The sequence below is a fragment of the Pseudorasbora parva genome, chromosome 2 (assembly GCF_024679245.1).
Source record: "Pseudorasbora parva isolate DD20220531a chromosome 2, ASM2467924v1, whole genome shotgun sequence".
Lineage (NCBI taxonomy): Eukaryota > Metazoa > Chordata > Actinopteri > Cypriniformes > Gobionidae > Pseudorasbora > Pseudorasbora parva.
The window spans coordinates 44,109,218-44,128,134 of NC_090173.1; the positions used below are offsets into that span (position 1 = coordinate 44,109,218).

The 18,917-nt window shown below is 37.0% G+C and overlaps 1 protein-coding gene and 1 long non-coding RNA gene across 2 annotated transcripts; one reads left to right on the forward strand and one right to left on the reverse strand.

Annotated features, from left to right (window-relative positions):
- Positions 1-18,124, reverse strand: icam3 (intercellular adhesion molecule 3). The gene is made up of 7 exons (XM_067421201.1): positions 17,950-18,124; positions 13,266-13,526; positions 12,832-13,161; positions 9,579-9,821; positions 2,449-2,757; positions 2,112-2,354; positions 1-1,527 (listed from the first exon to the last, which is right to left on the reverse strand). The coding sequence occupies exons 1-7, from the start codon at positions 18,038-18,040 to the stop codon at positions 1,307-1,309; spliced, it is 1,698 nt and encodes a 565-aa protein (XP_067277302.1). The 5' UTR covers positions 18,041-18,124; the 3' UTR covers positions 1-1,306.
- LOC137054363 (uncharacterized) lies at positions 14,080-15,038 on the forward strand. The gene is made up of 3 exons (XR_010899967.1): positions 14,080-14,280; positions 14,412-14,639; positions 14,837-15,038. It is a non-coding gene; the product is annotated as an uncharacterized lncRNA (long non-coding RNA).
- Positions 18,125-18,917: the final 793 nt, after the last annotated feature.

Below are 18,917 nucleotides of genomic sequence, written 5' to 3' on the forward strand. Positions count from 1 at the left end.
AAAAGTACAAATATTTTTATTTTAGTTTTTTTTAAACAAAGTATGTTTTCTTAAATTCTTTTCAACAAATGCATGTACAAAAATTAAAATCACATATATGCCATGTGTTTATATGGAGACGGTGTAAATTCCATAAAATTTAAACCCCACAGTAATACAGGTGCGATTACATTCTACATGAAACAGTTCAAACAAAAATGAAAGTTCTGTCATCATTTACTTGCCCTCATTTCATGAGTTCACACTTACATATAATTTATAGAGTAAATTTAAATGTGCATTTGGCATGCTGTCCGGTGGAGGGGGGCCAGGGGGGCTTTGAGCTCGGAATTCGGCCCGAACTCAGATTATAATAAATATAAAACAAAATGATATAAAAACATGTCTTTCACAACCCATATGACTTTCAATGTTTTGTGGAACACAAGAGGTAAAAAATCTTTCAGACCGAAAAAGAAATTGTTCATAAATATCTACTTTTGTGTGCCTGAAAAAAAAAAAAAAAAAAAAAAAAACACACACACACACGAGGGTAAGGAAATTATGACAGATTGGTCATTTTTGAGTTAACTATGCGTAACATCATTATACTGCTAGAGCCATAAAACTGGCACTTTTTTGTTTTGTTTATTTAACAGACTGAGAGATTTTTCCCACAGGTTTAACATGAGAGACCTCATACACAAGCTTTCACTTCTTCACAGTCAACAACCTCTAAAGTGCAGATTTTTCCAGAGGAACTAAAACTTTAAAGGAATGCTGTTTACCAGAGTTACAGACTCAAATGTGGTGTCTATCTCAATTTATACTGTATAGCATTTGACAAAACATAAACTGATCAATGTGCCTGAGACATACAAAAGTCTTGTTACGCAACAAGAGCTTAAAATTCCCTTAAACTAGTGTACAAGGCAGATATTAATCAACCAAGTAATATCACTTTGTAGTCGAAGAACATCAAGAATCATCAAGATCCTGAACATGTCCAATGCAGGCGTCCGGTCCTTCACCTTGAAATTCCTTCAGGATTTCTGTCATCACCTCAACATTTGTTCTGTCAGTCATTTAAATAGCAGATTGCGGGAAACTAAAAAGTTTATTTCGCAATGGCGTTAACACTAACTGAAAACTGGATCTAAGAGAGAAGTGAATAGGCCAATGTTCCATAAAATAAAAACAATTTAGAATGAAGTCATGAAGAAACTAGCCTCAGTACTGCGACCTGGAGACTTCCAGTGTAAAACAATCTATTCCCTAATGTGGACAGTGGGGCTAGGCAGATGCAACAAGCCCAGGGATTCATAACCTAAGCAAGGATATTGCTCTGAGAGAGTTTCTTCATAGGGATAGTGCTGTCTTTGCCATTCTGTGCTATGTTTCCATTTTGTGTAGTAGGCTTGGCATCATTCAGGCTATAACGGCCCGTCTTGGCTGTTTTGTAGTAGATAGAGTAGATGAAGATGAAGATGACTGAGATGAATGCCACTGTGATGGCAACAAGTCCTGCTATTAAGGGCAGGTAATCCTCTGTGTCAAGAGAAATAAAACACACCAAAAGATCAGTAAGTGCTAAATATCCAAATTTTGACCTGAAGAAAACAATACTTAATGCTTTTGCCAGTGACCCTGTACCACAAAACCAGTCATTAGGGTCTTTTTTTAAAACAAAAAATTGAGATGTATACATTATCGAATTTGATAAAGATACAACTATTTGAGTGTGCAAAAAATCGAAATATTAAGAAAACCGTCTATAAAGTTGTCCAAATTAAGTCGTTAGCACTGCTTATTATTATTAATAATGTTTATATGTATTTACATTAGGAAATTACAAAATATCTTCATGGAACAGGATCTTTACTTAATATCCTAATGAGTTTCCAACATTTGTTAAATCAAATTCTTTGGATGCCTTTATTCATTACAATTCAGATTATTGCATTCATTATGATTTGCTAAATTCATTGTGTATTTGAACTAGTGTGGTCATAAACGTAATTTTTTAAAAGTCTTTAGTCTAATCAAACATTCACATATTTTAAAGTAATACTGCAAGAAAGCAGAAGCAGATTTTGGAAAAGTAAACCTAATATAAACAAAAATGCAGTTACCTTTTAATACCACTTTTACATGTCTGATGACGGTCTCAACAGAATTTTTTGCAATGCAGTACACATCCTCAGGTGTTGAATCTGTTATAGTAAGAGTTTCATTATCAACTTGATAATTTGTGCTGATATTCCAGCTGATTGTTGGTTTCGGGTTTCCCTCGGCTTCACAAACAATCACCCCTGGAAATCCTCGAAACACAGGCACTATGGAGGGCAGTTTGGTCTCATTGATGATCGGTTTAACTGCAGCAAGGAGCAAAAAAAACCAAACATGATTATTCACATTATAATTAGGACCACTTTAATAAGTGTTTATGTGTTAAATGATTATACTTACAGTGTACAGTAATGTGTAGAGGATCTGATGTGACTTTAGGAGGAGGTTGGGGTCCTTCTCCCAGTTCCAGCTCTGCTTCACACCTGTACTGAGCTCCATCATCAGCTCTGTTTGGACTGAAGTGGTGTTTCGATGTATTACGGTCTGAAGTATTGAAGGGATCAGTGAAGATTATTTGATTCACTAAATGCTTTCTGCTGTACCATCTCACAAAAACCATCTTAGCCACAGTGTGAACGTCACACCGGAGCAGATATTGCTTGCCCACTATCATTGGTCCATTATGATCTCCAGCGCTGATGGAAATATCTGAAACACATATTAAGTAATAATAATAGAGTAACTAAAATGCAATAACTCAAACTGCATCACAAATACTTAAAAATAAGAGCAACATATACTTTTCATTTAAGAAAAAAAAAAACATTGCAGAAATTTGATTTTAAAAACATATCTGCTTAAGCTGAGTGCAGTTTTGACACAGGCTAGATAGGCTGTAGCTGGTAGGCTATGTTGCAACTATTGCTCTTTGACCATCAATGACCATCAACCATGTCACAAAGCACACTCATCATCTTAAGATGTATTTTCCAACACACTGGCCTTTTGCTTCCATTCTGTGTAATGGTTAACTTCCTGTTTTTTATTGTAAGCAGTGTTTTTCCAGTGAATGTTGGTGGGGTGTGATGTTTTTGGACTTCATGGGAGCCATTTTCTATTTATCCCTGCTAAAAAATAAATAATAAAAAAAGCTTGAACCAGCATACATAACTTAGGTCTTAGCTGGTTTACCTGCTGGTATCTTGGCTAAGTTAGTGGTTAGCTGTTAAGCCCCTAACTAGCCGGACATGGCTAAGTACAGTAACTGTTAAACCACCTATTTAAGACTTTTTTTTTTTTTTTTTGCAGAAATCCAAACACTGGTTGTATGAGTTACCGGTATTCCTGAAGCAAGACCATCATCAGCAAACTGGGTGAAACTTTAGCAAGTCTCAACTAACAATGATAATTATGTTAAACAAAAACTGTAAGTTAACAACTTTAGGATCCGCATAACTTGTATAACGGACTTATGGGACGCTATCACACTAACGTTATTTTTATGGTTGGCTGTGGTTAGCTCGATGCAGGCCGACAATGATAACAAACACATTTTATTTAGGCAATCTTGTTTGACAAGGTTATCGTTATTTAAACAGTGTTAGGCAACTCAAAAGTATTTTCAGAAGCGAGACATTGTCACACTTAACGTATTCAATACAGCCTTAACAAGTTTAACACTGAAATCCGTTCTGAAAATAAGATTATTTTAGAAAAATACAACATCCGTTACATAAATGTCCTACCATCCAACGCACACCGCCGCGACAGCAGATTCAAAATTAGACACATGAAGAGTATCCGAGCGCTGTGCGCCGTCATTTTACTGGTAGTTGCGCTGTATCGACAACGGTTTTCAACCAGCAAACAGTGTTTAATTGTTTAAGCGGTAACACACCACACGGACTCGGACCCTTCATTTATCGCAGGAAACCACTGCCCAGTCTGCCCTCGCAAAGCTGCCTGTTTTAATGTTATCCCTCCCCCACACATCTCTCTAAGTGCACGTTGCAACTTTATTCATTTGTAGCCGACCCTATCACTTTAAATTGGGGTTTTACAAAAGAGATCACATTCATCTTTTAGAAAAGGCAATGATTTTTTGAACATTGCATTTGGGAACTCTACTTCACTCCATTTCCCTCCATTGTCAACAAATCCTCGATCTGAGTCTGAGATATGGAAAAGGGTGGGTCTGTATAAAAACATAGTTTGGCATACATTCTGTTTTTATATCGCTCGTTTTCTTTCACAATTCTTTTCACGACGTTTACTTATAGTGAGTCATACTGGACATCCTCAATCATTGGTCATGAGTGATCTCATAGCCTACTTAGTATGCATGAAAGGAGCAGCATGTCTGAATACCTCATACTCATGATAACAGTGACATCTGACATGGTTAAGTGAGATTCATTCATGAGATTCTGAGAGAGTGCAACCAGTGCATCATGAGGTGATCAGACTGGCCCCATACCATCTAACAAAAATGTTATTTTATGTTAATATTGGCCCGGTTTCACAGACAGGGATTAGATTATGCAAGGATTAAGGATTAAATTCAAATAGCTTTATAAACGTGCCTTATAAAAATAAAAACATTTCTGATGTGCAACTTGAGACAAAACAATAGCACACATATTTTATTTTAAAGATAATTAAAACATTTTATTTAAACAGCTAAAACATGTATTTCAGTCTGGAACTAGGCTGGAGCCTTGGTTTAGCAAACGTTATTTCTTAATGTTTTCTTAACATTCAAAATATTCATTTTTTAATGTTTTTTTTTTTTTTTTTTTAAATCCTTGATTATGTGATCACTCAGGAAATCTTTTTGTTTTATAACTTTACAAGTTCTTTGAAAATTCTAAAAAAAAAAAAAAAAAAAAAAAATTCCAATGTTTCAGTAGAAACTGTCCATGAATAATGTATAAATAACGTTTCGAGAACATAATTAAAGACCAGATTATTTTGAACGAACATTTGTTCAACGTTACTGTAAGAATGTTGACTTTGAGAGAACCCAGCCAGCCCAGGACGTTTTGAGAACATTCACTTATTAGCTGGTGCAGTGGTCACAAAGGCTTTATCCTTGTGACTGAAGTGTGGCAGTTAAAAGGAACAGATTCGTCGTACCAGCAAGCAATACGGGCTGAGGTGAATAAGGCATTCAGTTGTGTTCTAGTTCACACATTGTGTGGTTAACAAATACCACATTGTAATGAACCTATAGAATCAAACAAGTGCACATGGACACTTGTATTTGTAAATAGGGCTTTTTTTAATGACAAAATTAAATAAATATGCATTTGCACAGATGCCAATACAAAGTCCAAAACCACTGCTGTATCAACCAGTAAAAGATAAACCAAAAATATGTGCACTCTTAAGGCTTACAAACTGGCAGCCAGTTTTGTGCTTTGTCAGAGCTTTGACCAATACACATACATGCCCCTGAAAAATGATTTTGACTAATGTGAAATACATCAGCCCATATAAAATGGGAATCATCTATATTCATCATCTTGACACGCAAAAAAAATGCTTCACTGGTAAGCTAAAAACAAAGCGACAAGAGCTCTGGCGTTTCACAATGATTATGGCCATTATTGCGAAGCTAACGCAGAGCTACTGCAGTGAATGCATTTTTACACTTAGCATTGTTTAAAGCAGCACTAGGTAACTTTTCAACCTTCATAATATATTTTTTAAGACTCTTGTGATGATAAATCGACTTACAATAGGTTGAATGACACGTCTGCCATAGCCTGATGGGGTCTGTATCGTTTTTAATCGTACTTTTAAACTTCGGGTTTCGGGTAGTAACCCGAGAACAAAAAGAACTACAAAATTCGACAGCTTTACGGCATATACGTTACTTCCACCAACACACACACTTCCTTAAATTCGGACGTGCGAGCCCAACTTTGTTCGTTGGATAATATAGTCATGTCCGAAGCAGCAGAGACAAATAAGAAAGAAAAGGTTTTATTGGAGGAAAGCAATAAGAGGAAACGAAAAAGTGATGGGTTTAAAGGCAGGACGAGGATCAACATGTGACCAGCGTTTGCTCGTTGGCGTGAGCTGAAGGAGGCGTGCTCGACCGATGCTGTCCTGCTTGTTATGGTGATTACCTACCACTAGGGCTGGGCGATATGACGAAATATATCGCCTGGACGATAGAAAATGTCTATCGTTATATATTAGGCTCTATCGCTTACGCCACGATAAGGCGTTTACTGCAGAATTTTACGTCAAGATGCACCTCACGCCACGGCATGCCCATGCACGCTGCAATACATAAACAAACATGGAGGAAGACGGTAGTAGACGCGGTTCAGACCAGGGTAATTCTCAGAGTAATTATGCCAGAATAGTGGCATAAGCGCTCAAAACAAACTTCAGACACAGACGCTGCAATGGGCTTTTATGCGTGGCACACCAGCCATATATTGAAATATTTTAATGGCAGGTGTAGGGATGGCGAAAACTAAACATTTTCTTGACCGACCACCGAGCCTCATTAGCCGGTTGAAACCGGTTAACCGATTAGTTTAAAATATGCTGCGCTATTTGAAATAATAGCCGCGAGCCGCGCTCCCTCTGTCTCTCTCTCGCTCTCTCACTCACACACACACGCGCTGCCGCCTCCCTTCCACTCACGTCACTTTTTTTAAATCCCCCACAGCGCGAAACACGAGTCCCGCAAACGCGCCGCAGAGGAGCTTGTTTGTAATCAGAGGACAAATGGCTCATTAGTTTCGAAATGGTTTAGGTACAAGGTGATCGCGTTGTAAATAAAGGCGTTTGTCCAGCGTTAGAAGCTCATTTGAAACATTGCCGCGGCTCATTTAAGAAAATGACGGCTCCGAAGAGGCCGCTTTAGTTCGAGGTAGTGCTAACAATAATAAAGAAAGACGATCAACACCTTATGTGTTACCACTGAAATGAAGATGTAATATATTTCCAAATGTAAGCCCATCTTAAGCGAAATGCACGCTTCATACTGTCGTCTGCCCTGGCTCTAACCTCGAGTGTTTAATTTTTGCAAACCTTGTGAGCGCGCAAACCCAAACGCTGTGACCTCGCGCCAAATGTTTTTATTGGTTTATTAAGTACAAACAGGCGAGTTATGAAAAATTGAGCGCGAGGGATATGTTCAATCACACAAAAAGATTTTGGAATGAGACGGCTAACTGTAGTAGCGTTTAGTCCACTGTCTATAATAGCCTAATTTAGAGATCACTTTTTTATTTATTTTAACCGACAACTTTGATCGGTTAACGTTGATACGGTCAGCCATCGGTCAAACGGTCATCGGTTAACATCCCTAGGCAGGTGTTAACTTTACCAACAGTCTTGCTTTAAAAAAAGGTTCTAAATAAAATAAAAATGTAGTCCATACTACCTTTATTTGTTTTGTATATCATTTCAAACTGCATTTCCACATTGCAATTTTGTATAGACTATTCATAAACTGAATTAACAGAAAAATTGCTATATTGTTATGTATATCGTTATCGGGATATCAAATGAGCTATATCGGGATATGAAATTTTGGCCATATCGCCCAGCCCTACCTACCACTCAAACATTGAATTGAAGTATCATATAGATTCTGTAAAACGGTAACCAATAGACTACTATAATGACGCTGGCTTGTAAACGTGAGCATCGTGATTATTTGGCGTTTGAAAAAAATAAAACCCATGAAATTATATTCATATGACATGCTGAAGCATATGCCACTGACTGTAACGTTACCTGGGATGAAGACATTTCACACGCGACGCCAGAAGAACTCTGAACTCCTCTTGCAGTGTTCAGGGTCTGTTAGTGCTGCACCGACCCGCGGGGCGCTTTTATGAAGTTATTTGGCCCGCACCGCACCACTGTATATATTTTTACAACCCGCCGCGCACTCGCGACCATTAAATAGACATACGGGGTCCGCGGGTTATGAGACGACCCGCGCATCACTAGTTCAGGGCTATCAGGGATGTCATGTCAACAAATGCACGCGCGATGGCATCCCCTGTTGTAGGATGACAGCTCTTACGACAGTAGTTGAGGACATTATTTTTTCCAAACTGTAGGGGGACCCCGAGAGCAAAAGTAGCCAAGTGCTGCTTTAAAAAGGAAAACATTCAAATAAAAAAGGCTTTTCAATTATATTAAATATTGAACAGTAAAAAACATAAACATGATGTCATGTGTAAGTAAGTAAATTCTGCTCCAAATAGGACAGATGGTGTGAATTCCATAAAGGAAGAATGTATTCTACACACAGAAATGAGATTGGCTTGGGATCATTAACATCACAAAATGATCCTACAGGTCAGGCACAAGAGATCAGTCATCCGCATCTGTTTAAGTGTAATATATAGCCTACTATATAGAACAACACTAGAACATCTAGGTCCTATCAATGAAACGAGTAACAACTTCAGTGCCTTTATCAAGTTATAATGTTATAAATATGAAAATGTTCAGTGTACATAAAACATACAGTATAAGCATAACCAGGATGCTACTCAACCATTTTTAGTTGATCAACATCCTTGGCCAACAGTGTCAGGATGCGATTGGCAGTTAGATCTAAGGGTGAAGTGAGCAGAACACGTGATCCATTTGACCATCTGCTCTGACTGTTCTCACAGCAAATGGACATAACCACATAACATAAGCAGAGCTATTGCTCTGACAGAGTTCCTTTATTGGACCTGTTCTAAGGTTCCATTATGTGCTTTGGACTTCCTGAAATGATAAAGGCCCGTCTTGTTTTTTTTGTAGTAGGTGTAGTAGATGTAGACGCAGAAGATGCAGATGACCAGCACTACAGCAACAACAATGCCTAATATTAGGGGGATGTAATTCTCTGTGTCAAAAAAAAAAAAGAGTAAATCAGCAAGTTAGGGAATTAAATCCAAGCATGCACAACTTGGGATAGATATCAAGCCTGAATGATGCCTCTAACATATCAAAAGTCAGTAGCTAATCTAAATAAAGATCAATGCAAGACAACAATGGTGACACAAGCCATAACACTTTGTGTTCCTATTATTCTGATTGCAAGCAGGGCCTTACAAGACCAACAAACCAAGCAGCTTCATAGAAAAGTGCAAAGACTTTGTGAAAGGCCAAAGCATTAACCGCAAATGAAGCCATACTGAAATCTGAAAGCTGTGTGTAAATTGTATAAAGAAGAATGAATGAAATTTGCATGGGTCAAAGGCAAAAGACAAAAAGAATCAATCACATGTATCTGTGTGATTTTTAAGCAGAGAAACTTGAAATGACCTTGGATAAAATCTAAACTGACAACATTTTAGAATGCTAAATTATTATATAATTTCAAACAAACCAATACAACAACATAAATAATTTGGAAACAACCACAGTTCCTTTCTGTACTATTACTGTCTGTCGGCATTACTAAAGCCAGCTAAAACAGTTATAGTGGGAATTGCCAATTTAAGTCTTCTTCTAAGTCACTTAGAACTGAAATGTAAACAAAAATGCTTAGTTACCTTGTATGGACAGTTTGACATGTTTGATGACGGTGCCAACAGAATTGTTTGCAATGCAGTACACATCCTCAGGTGTTGAATCGTTTATAGTAAGAGTTTTACTATCAACTTGATAATTTGTGCTGATATTCCAGCTGATATTTGGGGGTGGGTTTCCCTCGGCTTCACAAACAAGCACCACTGGAAATCCTCGAAACACAGGCACTATGGAGGGCAGTTTGGTCTCATTGATGATCGGTTTAACTGCAGGATGGAACAAAAAACACAGTTTAAGAGGTGTTTCTTCTACATATATATTATACATTATGTTAATTCATATTAATATTACTCTTGTAGTTTCAAGAAAACTACTCAAATCTAGAAACTTGACAAGAAAATGTTACATGTTGCATCTGATCCCTATCACACACAACATATGCTGCCTTCACGTGCTATCGTAAATTTGATCATTCCGATTTCTGAAGTCGTGATTACGAGATCATTGCATTCAAGATTCAAAATGTGAGGGCGTTCATGTGAAATTTTTACTTAGGAAACTGTATTTACGATAATTCAGAGAGCACATGAAGGCAGCATTAATACACTGTGTCACATGGTCAGTGCTACAACCACTAAAACGCTGTTTGATTTGGACTTCATAACAGATGTTCTTAAAGGGATAGTTCACCCAATAATTCAAATATTGTCATCATTTACTCACCCTCCTCGTGTTCCAAACCTGTATAAGTTTCTTTCTTCTGTTGAACACAACAGTTGATGGCTTTCATTGACTTAGAAGAAAATACCATTGAAGTCAATGCTACTGCCAACTATCTGGTTACCAACATTCTTCTACCAACTATTACTCATGCTATCAAGTCATCTCATAATTTAGAGCGCCAAAACAAACGAATTGAGAGGTCTTCAAAATTGCATAGAAAGACAGCACTTCCCGTAATAAAAAGGCTCTAAGCCAGGACAAGCATATACATAAATTAATAGAAAATAACCAAAACAACCCCAGTTTTTATTTAGTACCATGGCCAGATTAACAAATAAACAGACATCACCTGAACAAAATATTCCAGTACAGTTGAGTAGCAATGACTTTATGAATTTCTTCAACAACATTTTTTTTTTTCAATTTTAAATGTAAAACCTTTGAAATTTTGAACAATTCCAGTCTAGATTCAGACCCCATCCTAACACAGAAACTGTGTTAGGATGTCCTAACTCCTAAAATGTCAAATGAGTTACCTTTAGCTTCTGATCAAGGCTGTATTTCCATACTAGTTTTACTTGATCTTAGTGCCGCATTCAACACCATATATCATAAAATACTCTTAGATCGTCTACAAAATTACACTGGTATTCAGGGGTAGGCATTAAAGTTTAGTAATAATGTTCCTAATAATGTTCGGGGCTCAGACACACTCAGTTTAAATCTAGATTTAAGACGCATCTATTTAGCCAAGCATTCACATTATGCATCTCATAACCTTGTACTCCTGTTATACAGGGTTGCCAACTTTTAAGTACAGGTTGGAGTGAGATTTTTTGGGGGCCGGGGGCCGGGGGGGGGGGGGGGGGGGGTAATGCTTTTGATCTTGATTCAGTATCAGTTTATATCTAGTAATATAGATATAATAATATGTTTGTTTTGGCACTAGTTTAAAGATTTCTTGGGTCAAATTATATGTGCCATTCCTTAATATTCACTTGTGACTGCATATATAAGTATCATTATTCATTAAAAAGATTAGGATGCAAGTTATTTAAGTTTTGAAATTTCACATTTAAAGAAATCTAGTGTTTGATCATCATATCTAAATATTTATTAGAATGCAAAGACTGCAATATATTTTTGAGCAACTAGATTAGATACATGTATATTTATTAAAGAGCCATAAGGCACCTAATGGCATTACAAATAAACATTAATATTTTTTAGCCACAAAATGACTCTAATTTGCCTCTTTGAATTGGAATTCTCCATTTTAATATTAATTACTACACTAATTGTAATATAAATTTTAGAAGAAATACAAATATTAGAAGAAAAATATTTTAAGTGGTCATTTATTGAAAATAATTGTTGCACAAATAGTATTTAGTACCAAAAGACCTTCTCAAAATATTCAATAAATATAATTTAATGAGTATGAGTGTGACCTATTAGTAAGGAATACCTTGAGGGCTAAATACAAGAATAACATTAATGTTAACAATGTTGAATCTCTATCACTCTCCATAATAAAACGATCCTGTAAATATGGCTGACTTAATAATCAATAAACACTAACACTATGCTGTACTGTTTACCAAAACTTGCAGCAAACATCTATATGGTGAAACTGTTGTGTATCCGCTTAAGCCATTTAAATTCATTGGCACAGCGCTAGAAGTATTGAGCGCTCATGGGCCACGTGACCAGCGCGCGCCGCAGGGAGACGAGAGCATGCAACTCCGCTTTTCAACGCCTCTGGCTTTAACATTATGCCACATTAGCGCCAAAACGCTATTTATTGTTTGAAATTCATTAAAACACATTTAAAAAAATTAAAGCTTATAGCTTTGTTTAATATCAAAAGCAGGTTTGGCGATTTGGCGTGAGATTGAGTTGGGCGGAGTGAGAGCGTGAGACAGAGCCTGAAAGCGTGAGTATCACGCCAGATGCGTGAGAGTTGGCAACCCTGCGTTATATCAGTGCACATGATTGTCTTTACGCTATAAACAGCAGCTAGGCAGCTTATGAAGACTTTAGATGACCATCACCTGTGAAGAAACGACTCCAACTCCTGCGCGGACTTGAGATGACGCAACTCTGCATCACCACGCACTCATGCTCAATTTTCTATATACCCTAATCATTGTTAACAACATGTATTCTTTTCTCACATAGCCCATTTATTTGTACCTTAATGCATTTTTATATAGATTAATAATACATTGTTAGCTAACTGTGGGCTTTGTATATGTATACATTTTTTGAAATACATAACTTGGACACAGTCTCCTCTGATAACAAGCAACTTTAAATTGTAATGCAGACGCATGCATTTTCTGTGAAGCTGCTTTGAGACTATATGCAATGTAAAAAGCGCTATACAAATAAATGTGAATTTGAATTCTTCAAAATATCTTATTTTGTGTTCAACAGAAGAAAGAAACTCATACAGGTTTGGAACAACATGAGAGAGTAAATGATGACAACATTTACATTTTTGGGTGAACTATTTCTTTAAAAGATTAGAAGCTGAAGGATCTTACTTACAATACACAGTAATTTGTAGAGGATCTGATGTGACTTTAGGAGGAGGTTGAGGTCCTTCTTCTCCCAGTTCCAGCTCTGCTTCACACCTGTACTGAGCTCTATCATCAGTTCTGTTTGGACGGATCAGGAGTTTAGATGTTTTATTGACTGGAGTCTTGATGGTGTCATTGAAGGTGGTTTTATTCACCAGAGTCAGTCCTTTGTACCATCTGACAGTGAGATTCTGAACAGGAGCCACATTGAGAACTTCACACTGGAGCTCATACTGGTTTCTCTCTATCATCGGTCCGTTGTGATTCACAGTGTTGATGGACACATTGTCTGGGGTCTCTGTGGAGGAAGATTTACACACACTGATTTCTGCAGTCATGAATGTACATATGTTAGATATTTCTGAGAATGAAAACATAAAAGTATCAATAACAGAAACTCACTGTAAACAGTCACTGTGAGATTTGAATCACACTGTGTATCATTGTAGTTTATGAAGCAGAATGGCAGAATCTCCCATTCTCTCAGGTTTGAGACTGTCCATGTGATCAGACTGTCTTCTCCCAAAGAAACTGCTCCCTCACTGGCCTCCCATCCCATCCCATCATGCAGGACGGAAGTGTTACAGTCGGCGGAAACAGAACTGTTGTATCTCACAACAACTCTCTGTGGGTTCAGCTGAACAGGACATGCAGCATGTGTACCTGTTAAACACATTATAGAGTAGGCTGTGATTTACAGTATTTAATCACTTGTAACAAGCAAGTGGTGAATCAAAAATCATTTTAATAATAAATCTGCACAAAAAAAGCAATTTTCAGTTGACAATCACTAGACAACCTGCACAGAATCACAAAGTATCTGTTTTTGTCACCTAATAATTATGTATTCATGTATACACATATTGCCTTTCAACAGGTAAAGCAACTGCCTTACAATTGCCTTTTTACAGGTTTTATCAATTGCTAAAACACTAAAACCCATTGGCTAAACAAATTTCTCAGTTGCCTGAACATTCAAACTCAAATAGAGAACAATTGTCATTGATTGGACTCAAAATTGATTTAACCTGTTAAATGAATAGACACAACCAATATAAGCCAGTTCAGATAGCAAACAGTTTGTTGAAGGTGGGAAGGAGAAAGTCTGAAAATGGACAGAAGAATGTAAGAGGACGAGTGCGCATGCAAGCTGGGTGACGAGGAGGAGGGTGAGAAAGAGAAAGAGGAGGAGAGCAAGCAAGAGGAAGAGGAGGAGGGCAAGGAAGAGGAAGAGGAGGAGGGCAAGAAAGAGGAAGAGGAAGACAAAGACTGGAAATATCTAATGAAATTCGAGCAACAGTCATAGACCATGTTCTTGTCCATGGACTGACAATGAGGGAAGCAGGATTAGAGTGCAATCCAATTTGAGCCGATGTTCTGTGTCCACCATAGTAAGGACATTCAGAGAAAGGAACAGGTACAGTACACAACTAATTGCAAATGTACTCTACTACACTATGCAGCTGTTTCAACAGACATTTGTAGAGTTCATCACTGTATATAGTACTGCATGATTATTTTTTGTGACTGCACATCAACTTTTTGTAGAACTGCAAGGCTGCCACATGCAGGTGGAGGGACACCTGTATTCACTCGGGAACAAGAGGCCGTTATAGTGCGCATGGTCCTTCATGATAATCTCATACGACTCTCATGAGCTTTTCCACAATTGACCATGTCCTCCATCGAAACAGGATGCGAATGAAACAAGTATACAGAATGCCTTTTGAGCGCAACTCACTAAGGGTGAAAGAACTGCGAGCTCAGTATGTGCAAGTAAGTGTACATAACTGTAAGAAACATTTACTGTAATTTAGATTGTCTACAGTACTAACACATACTGTGTGAATTGCATTACTCTTCAGTACATACAATATATGTGAATCAGATGTGCATACAGTAGGCCTACAGTATAGCACTGTCTCTGTACAACTTACACAATTCTAAAAACAGTATATTGTATTTCTACACAGACAATACTTGACTTAGAGTCCTTGAAAAGACCCCATGAGTTCATCTTTGTCGATGAAGCAGGCTTCAATCTAACGAAGAGGAGAAGGAGACGCCGAAACATAATGGACATCGGGCCATTGTTAAAGTCCCTGGTCATGAGGTCGCAATGTCACTATCTGTGCTGCTATCAGCAACCATGGTGTTCTGCATCACCATGTTACACTCGGGCTATATAATACCTGGCTTCTTCTGAGATTTATTGAAAATCTTAGAGATATTTTATTTGAGCAGCATGTTCAAGAGCAGCAGGGTCAAGAGGTAGATGAGAATCCCATTCCCACCTACGTGAGATAGTGTGGGATAATGTCAGTTTCCACCGAGCTGCTCGGGTAAGGGAATGGTTTAACATCAATGGGCACTTTATGAACCTGTACCTCCCTCCATACTCGCCTTGAGGAGATTTTCTCGTCTTGAAGATGGAAAGTTTATGATAGACAACCCTACACAAGAGTAAATCTGCTGCAAGCCATGGATTTAGCATGTCAGGCCTGGATGCGGCACACAAGAGGCTTCTTCCCCTGTTGCCTCAGGAGGGAAATATTGCTTGTGATGTCGATGAAGTGCTCTGCTCTGGCCTGACCCAGCCCAAAGACAAGAAGCACAATGATCATCACATGTTTACTCCTTTCATTTAAAGATTAAAAAAGTACTTTTCCCTGAGAACTATGTTTTGAACTATGTGTTTTTTATTTTTTTGTGTATTGTTTACTGATTACTTGACACTGTTTATCATTTTGATCACTCTGTTTATGATTTGAGAGCAGTGTTTGATTTTGAACACAGGTAAAACTGTTTTGAGGCGAAAGTTTCATTTTGCAAGAGGAGTAAGAGGTTTTGTGAATAGTGCTTGAAGAGGAGGTTTTGTGTTTAATGGTTTCAGAAAATGGAGCAAGGTTTCAGAAATAGTGTTTTAGCAATTGAGAAGAACTGTAATATACTTAACATTAAACATAAAATGTACATGCTTTTTTATACATTTGACTAATTTAGTCTATCAATATGTGTTATATCTATACATTTTCAGCTGGTTTTAATATTTGTCTTTGTGAGTAGTAACATGATGAAAAAATTATTGTTACAACTGTATTATGCTTTTTATTAATCACAGCTGTTTACCAGTTAGAGGATTTTTTAATGTTTTTGACAGAAGTCTCTTACTCGCCAATGCTGTATTTATTTGATCCAAAATCCAGTAAAAAAACGGCAATATTGTGAAATATTGGGCTTCTATAATGTATTAAAATGTATTTAAATAGGGTACAAAGAGGCGAAAGGCTCCACGGGATAAAAGGCTCCTTTGACTTTATTTTTCTCTAAACCACTAGATGGCACAAAGCTTTGCCTCAGCACTTTCTGAAACATCCGCTTTTCAATATTTGGACATTTGTCTGATCTTTGAGGCAGAAGCGCAAAGTTGATTCTTTGCTCATTTGATCTAATATTTTATGTTTTTTTTTTTTTTTTTTTTTTTTTAATGTTGTAGATTTAAAAAGCAAATAAGAATCGCTTAAATTGTTGAATAGGCTATATGTTGAGACAAAGGTCATAAGGATAAGGTCATAATTTCAGCTTTGTTTAAGGTAATAAAAGCAACAGTCTTTCAATAACGGAAGAATATAAAAGTATGGTATTTGGGGTAAAAGGCGCTCCAGCTGTTGGGGCGAAAGGCACCTTATTTAACATGATAACAAACAGCTGCTGACTTAATATTTGTTGACATGACATGGTTAGATTCAGTAAATAGTATATATCAAGTTGGGTGTCCACCATAATCATCATATTTATAATGAACCAATCAAAATACAAAAATATATTAATCACATCATAATGAAATATAATGTAGCCTATTGTTACTACTGTATATCTATATTAAATTATTATGGGATCTCCTTCATGCTTTCAGAATCTTTACTTTTTAAAATTTAGTTTCTATATTTTAAAAATATATTTCTATATTAACACATAAGAACAAGCATTTTTTTTAAATATATATTTTATTTAACCAAATAAATAAAACAAAAATAGTTCAACCTTTGATAAAGTGATTGATCTGAACAAGTATTAACTTAGACATTTTCAAAAACATATTATTTTAGCAAAATGTGCTATTTGTAACAATACTGTGTGCCTTTTGCCCCGTACTGGTGAGCCTTTTAAAACAGAATTTACAGCATCATTACTCCAGCCTTCAGCGTTAAGATGCATGCTTCATGCTTCAGAAATCATTCTGTTATGATTATCAATACAGCCTTGGTGAGCATAAGAGACTCATTTCAAGAACATCCCTTTCAATCGTAACGTTCAACTTTTGAATGTTTGAGAATTTGCTACTGGCAACACAAAGCAGGATATACGAAACACTGTGTCCATATATGTCTCATCACAGTATTTCTAAATGAAGAAGTTCACACAAACGCTAGAAATGTTCGTCACACTAAGAATATTTTGTAGACAATATTCCTGAGAGCTAACGTTACACATTATGCAAGCATTTGATAAATGAAGTAGGCTATTAGGGCTGTGTACTTTTGTGCAATTTTTTTGTTATAGAATTCTTTATAGTATTGATAGTTTGGTTCTACTATCAAAAAAGTAGTAGAAGAAGTAGTAGAAAAGTAGTTCTACAAAAAAGTAGTAGAACTTTTGTGTTCAAAGAAGTGATATAAAAACCGTTATTGCGCCCTCCTCTAAATCTGCCCTCCTGTGGTTCTAAATACGGGAATGAACCGATCGTTACCAAACAAAGAAGAATCAATTGACTTTACTCGGATATTAAAAGACAAAACCAAACAAAAAGTAGGCCTGACTGATGTGGGACGAGCTACAGGTAGGCTAAATAGAAATAAATGTCGGCTATTCGCATCCTGGTAATATACTTTCTTATACGTAGGTTGTACACAAATAATAATAATAATAAAAATACCATGGCAGTCTCTGAGGTATTTGTCAATGAATATTCGGTCGTTTAACCGGTAGCCTATAGCCACAAAACATACAAAGTAAGTGGCACAATTATTCATGTCTTCTTGTAGACTAAGGTACAAACTAAACATTTAGAAAACAATACACTTACCTACAAATGGTGAGAAGAGCAGAAAACTAAATCTGAGCCACATATAGAAAAAGCAAAAAGATGTGCCGAAAAAAAACGACCCATTCTTCATTTTAAAGAAATGTTAAACTCTAGTCCAAGGATTTAGAATTGAGATATCCTCCCCCTGTGGTAGATCTCCGTTTAGCCGTTTTCTCTTCTCACTCAGGAGATTAAAAGTGAGAGTGACCACGTGTGGACAGCGGAATTCAACTGCCCTCCCCCTGTGTAGTGAGGAAGAGGGAATGCCCCTTAGCAAAGTTAGATTTATCTCTCCTTACCAGTATTTCTCTTTCAGTTTTAGCTTTGTACTGTAGTCTAAATGGTTTTTATACTGTACAAACCATATTTTCTAGCCCCTAGCCCCATGGCCAAGTCACCCTCTCCTTGTAATACCTGTGTCATACCCATGTCATTATACACATTTGTGTCCTCATATGTCACAAAAACATTTTGTGTATCCAAGTGTATGCATACTATACTGTCCATGTCCAAAAAGGGAATAAAAACATCATCAAAGTAGGCCTAGTCCATATGTGACATCCGTTAGTTAGTTAGAATCTCCCGAAGCATCGAAAATACATTTTGGTCCAAAAATAAAAAAAAATACAACTTTATTCAGCATTGTCTTCTCTTCTTTGTTTTTGTTCAAACCTAAAATAAAGATTAAAACGGTTGTGAATCAGTGAATCGATCAATGATTTGGATCGCATCCCCAAACTGCTAGCCTGCATGCCAGCCGAACTTAGCCCCGCCCACACATTTTTTATGTCGGCTGGTTCGGTCTGAACTCATAGTCTGCTCGGTCTGCATAGAGGAGTAATTATCATTTATTACAGAAACTGTTCGGACCAATGAAATCATCATGACAGGGTTTAGACGATGACGGACAGATGATCAACAGTAACGTAATCATGCACGTCATCAAATGGGTTTGGATTATATTTGAG

What these genes read in the sequence shown, in the direction of transcription:
- icam3 (XM_067421201.1), bottom strand. Translation starts at nt 18,040, where the DNA reads ATGAAGAATGGGTCGTTTTTTTTCGGCACATCTTTTTGCTTTTTCTAT. An exon ending in TCTACAAATTACTGTGTATT is followed by an intron (nt 9,822 to 12,831) that starts GTAAGTAAGATC and finishes TCCATCCTGCAG; the next exon opens with TTAAACCGATCATCAATGAG. An exon ending in TCTACACATTACTGTACACT is followed by an intron (nt 2,355 to 2,448) that starts GTAAGTATAATC and finishes TCCTTGCTGCAG; the next exon opens with TTAAACCGATCATCAATGAG.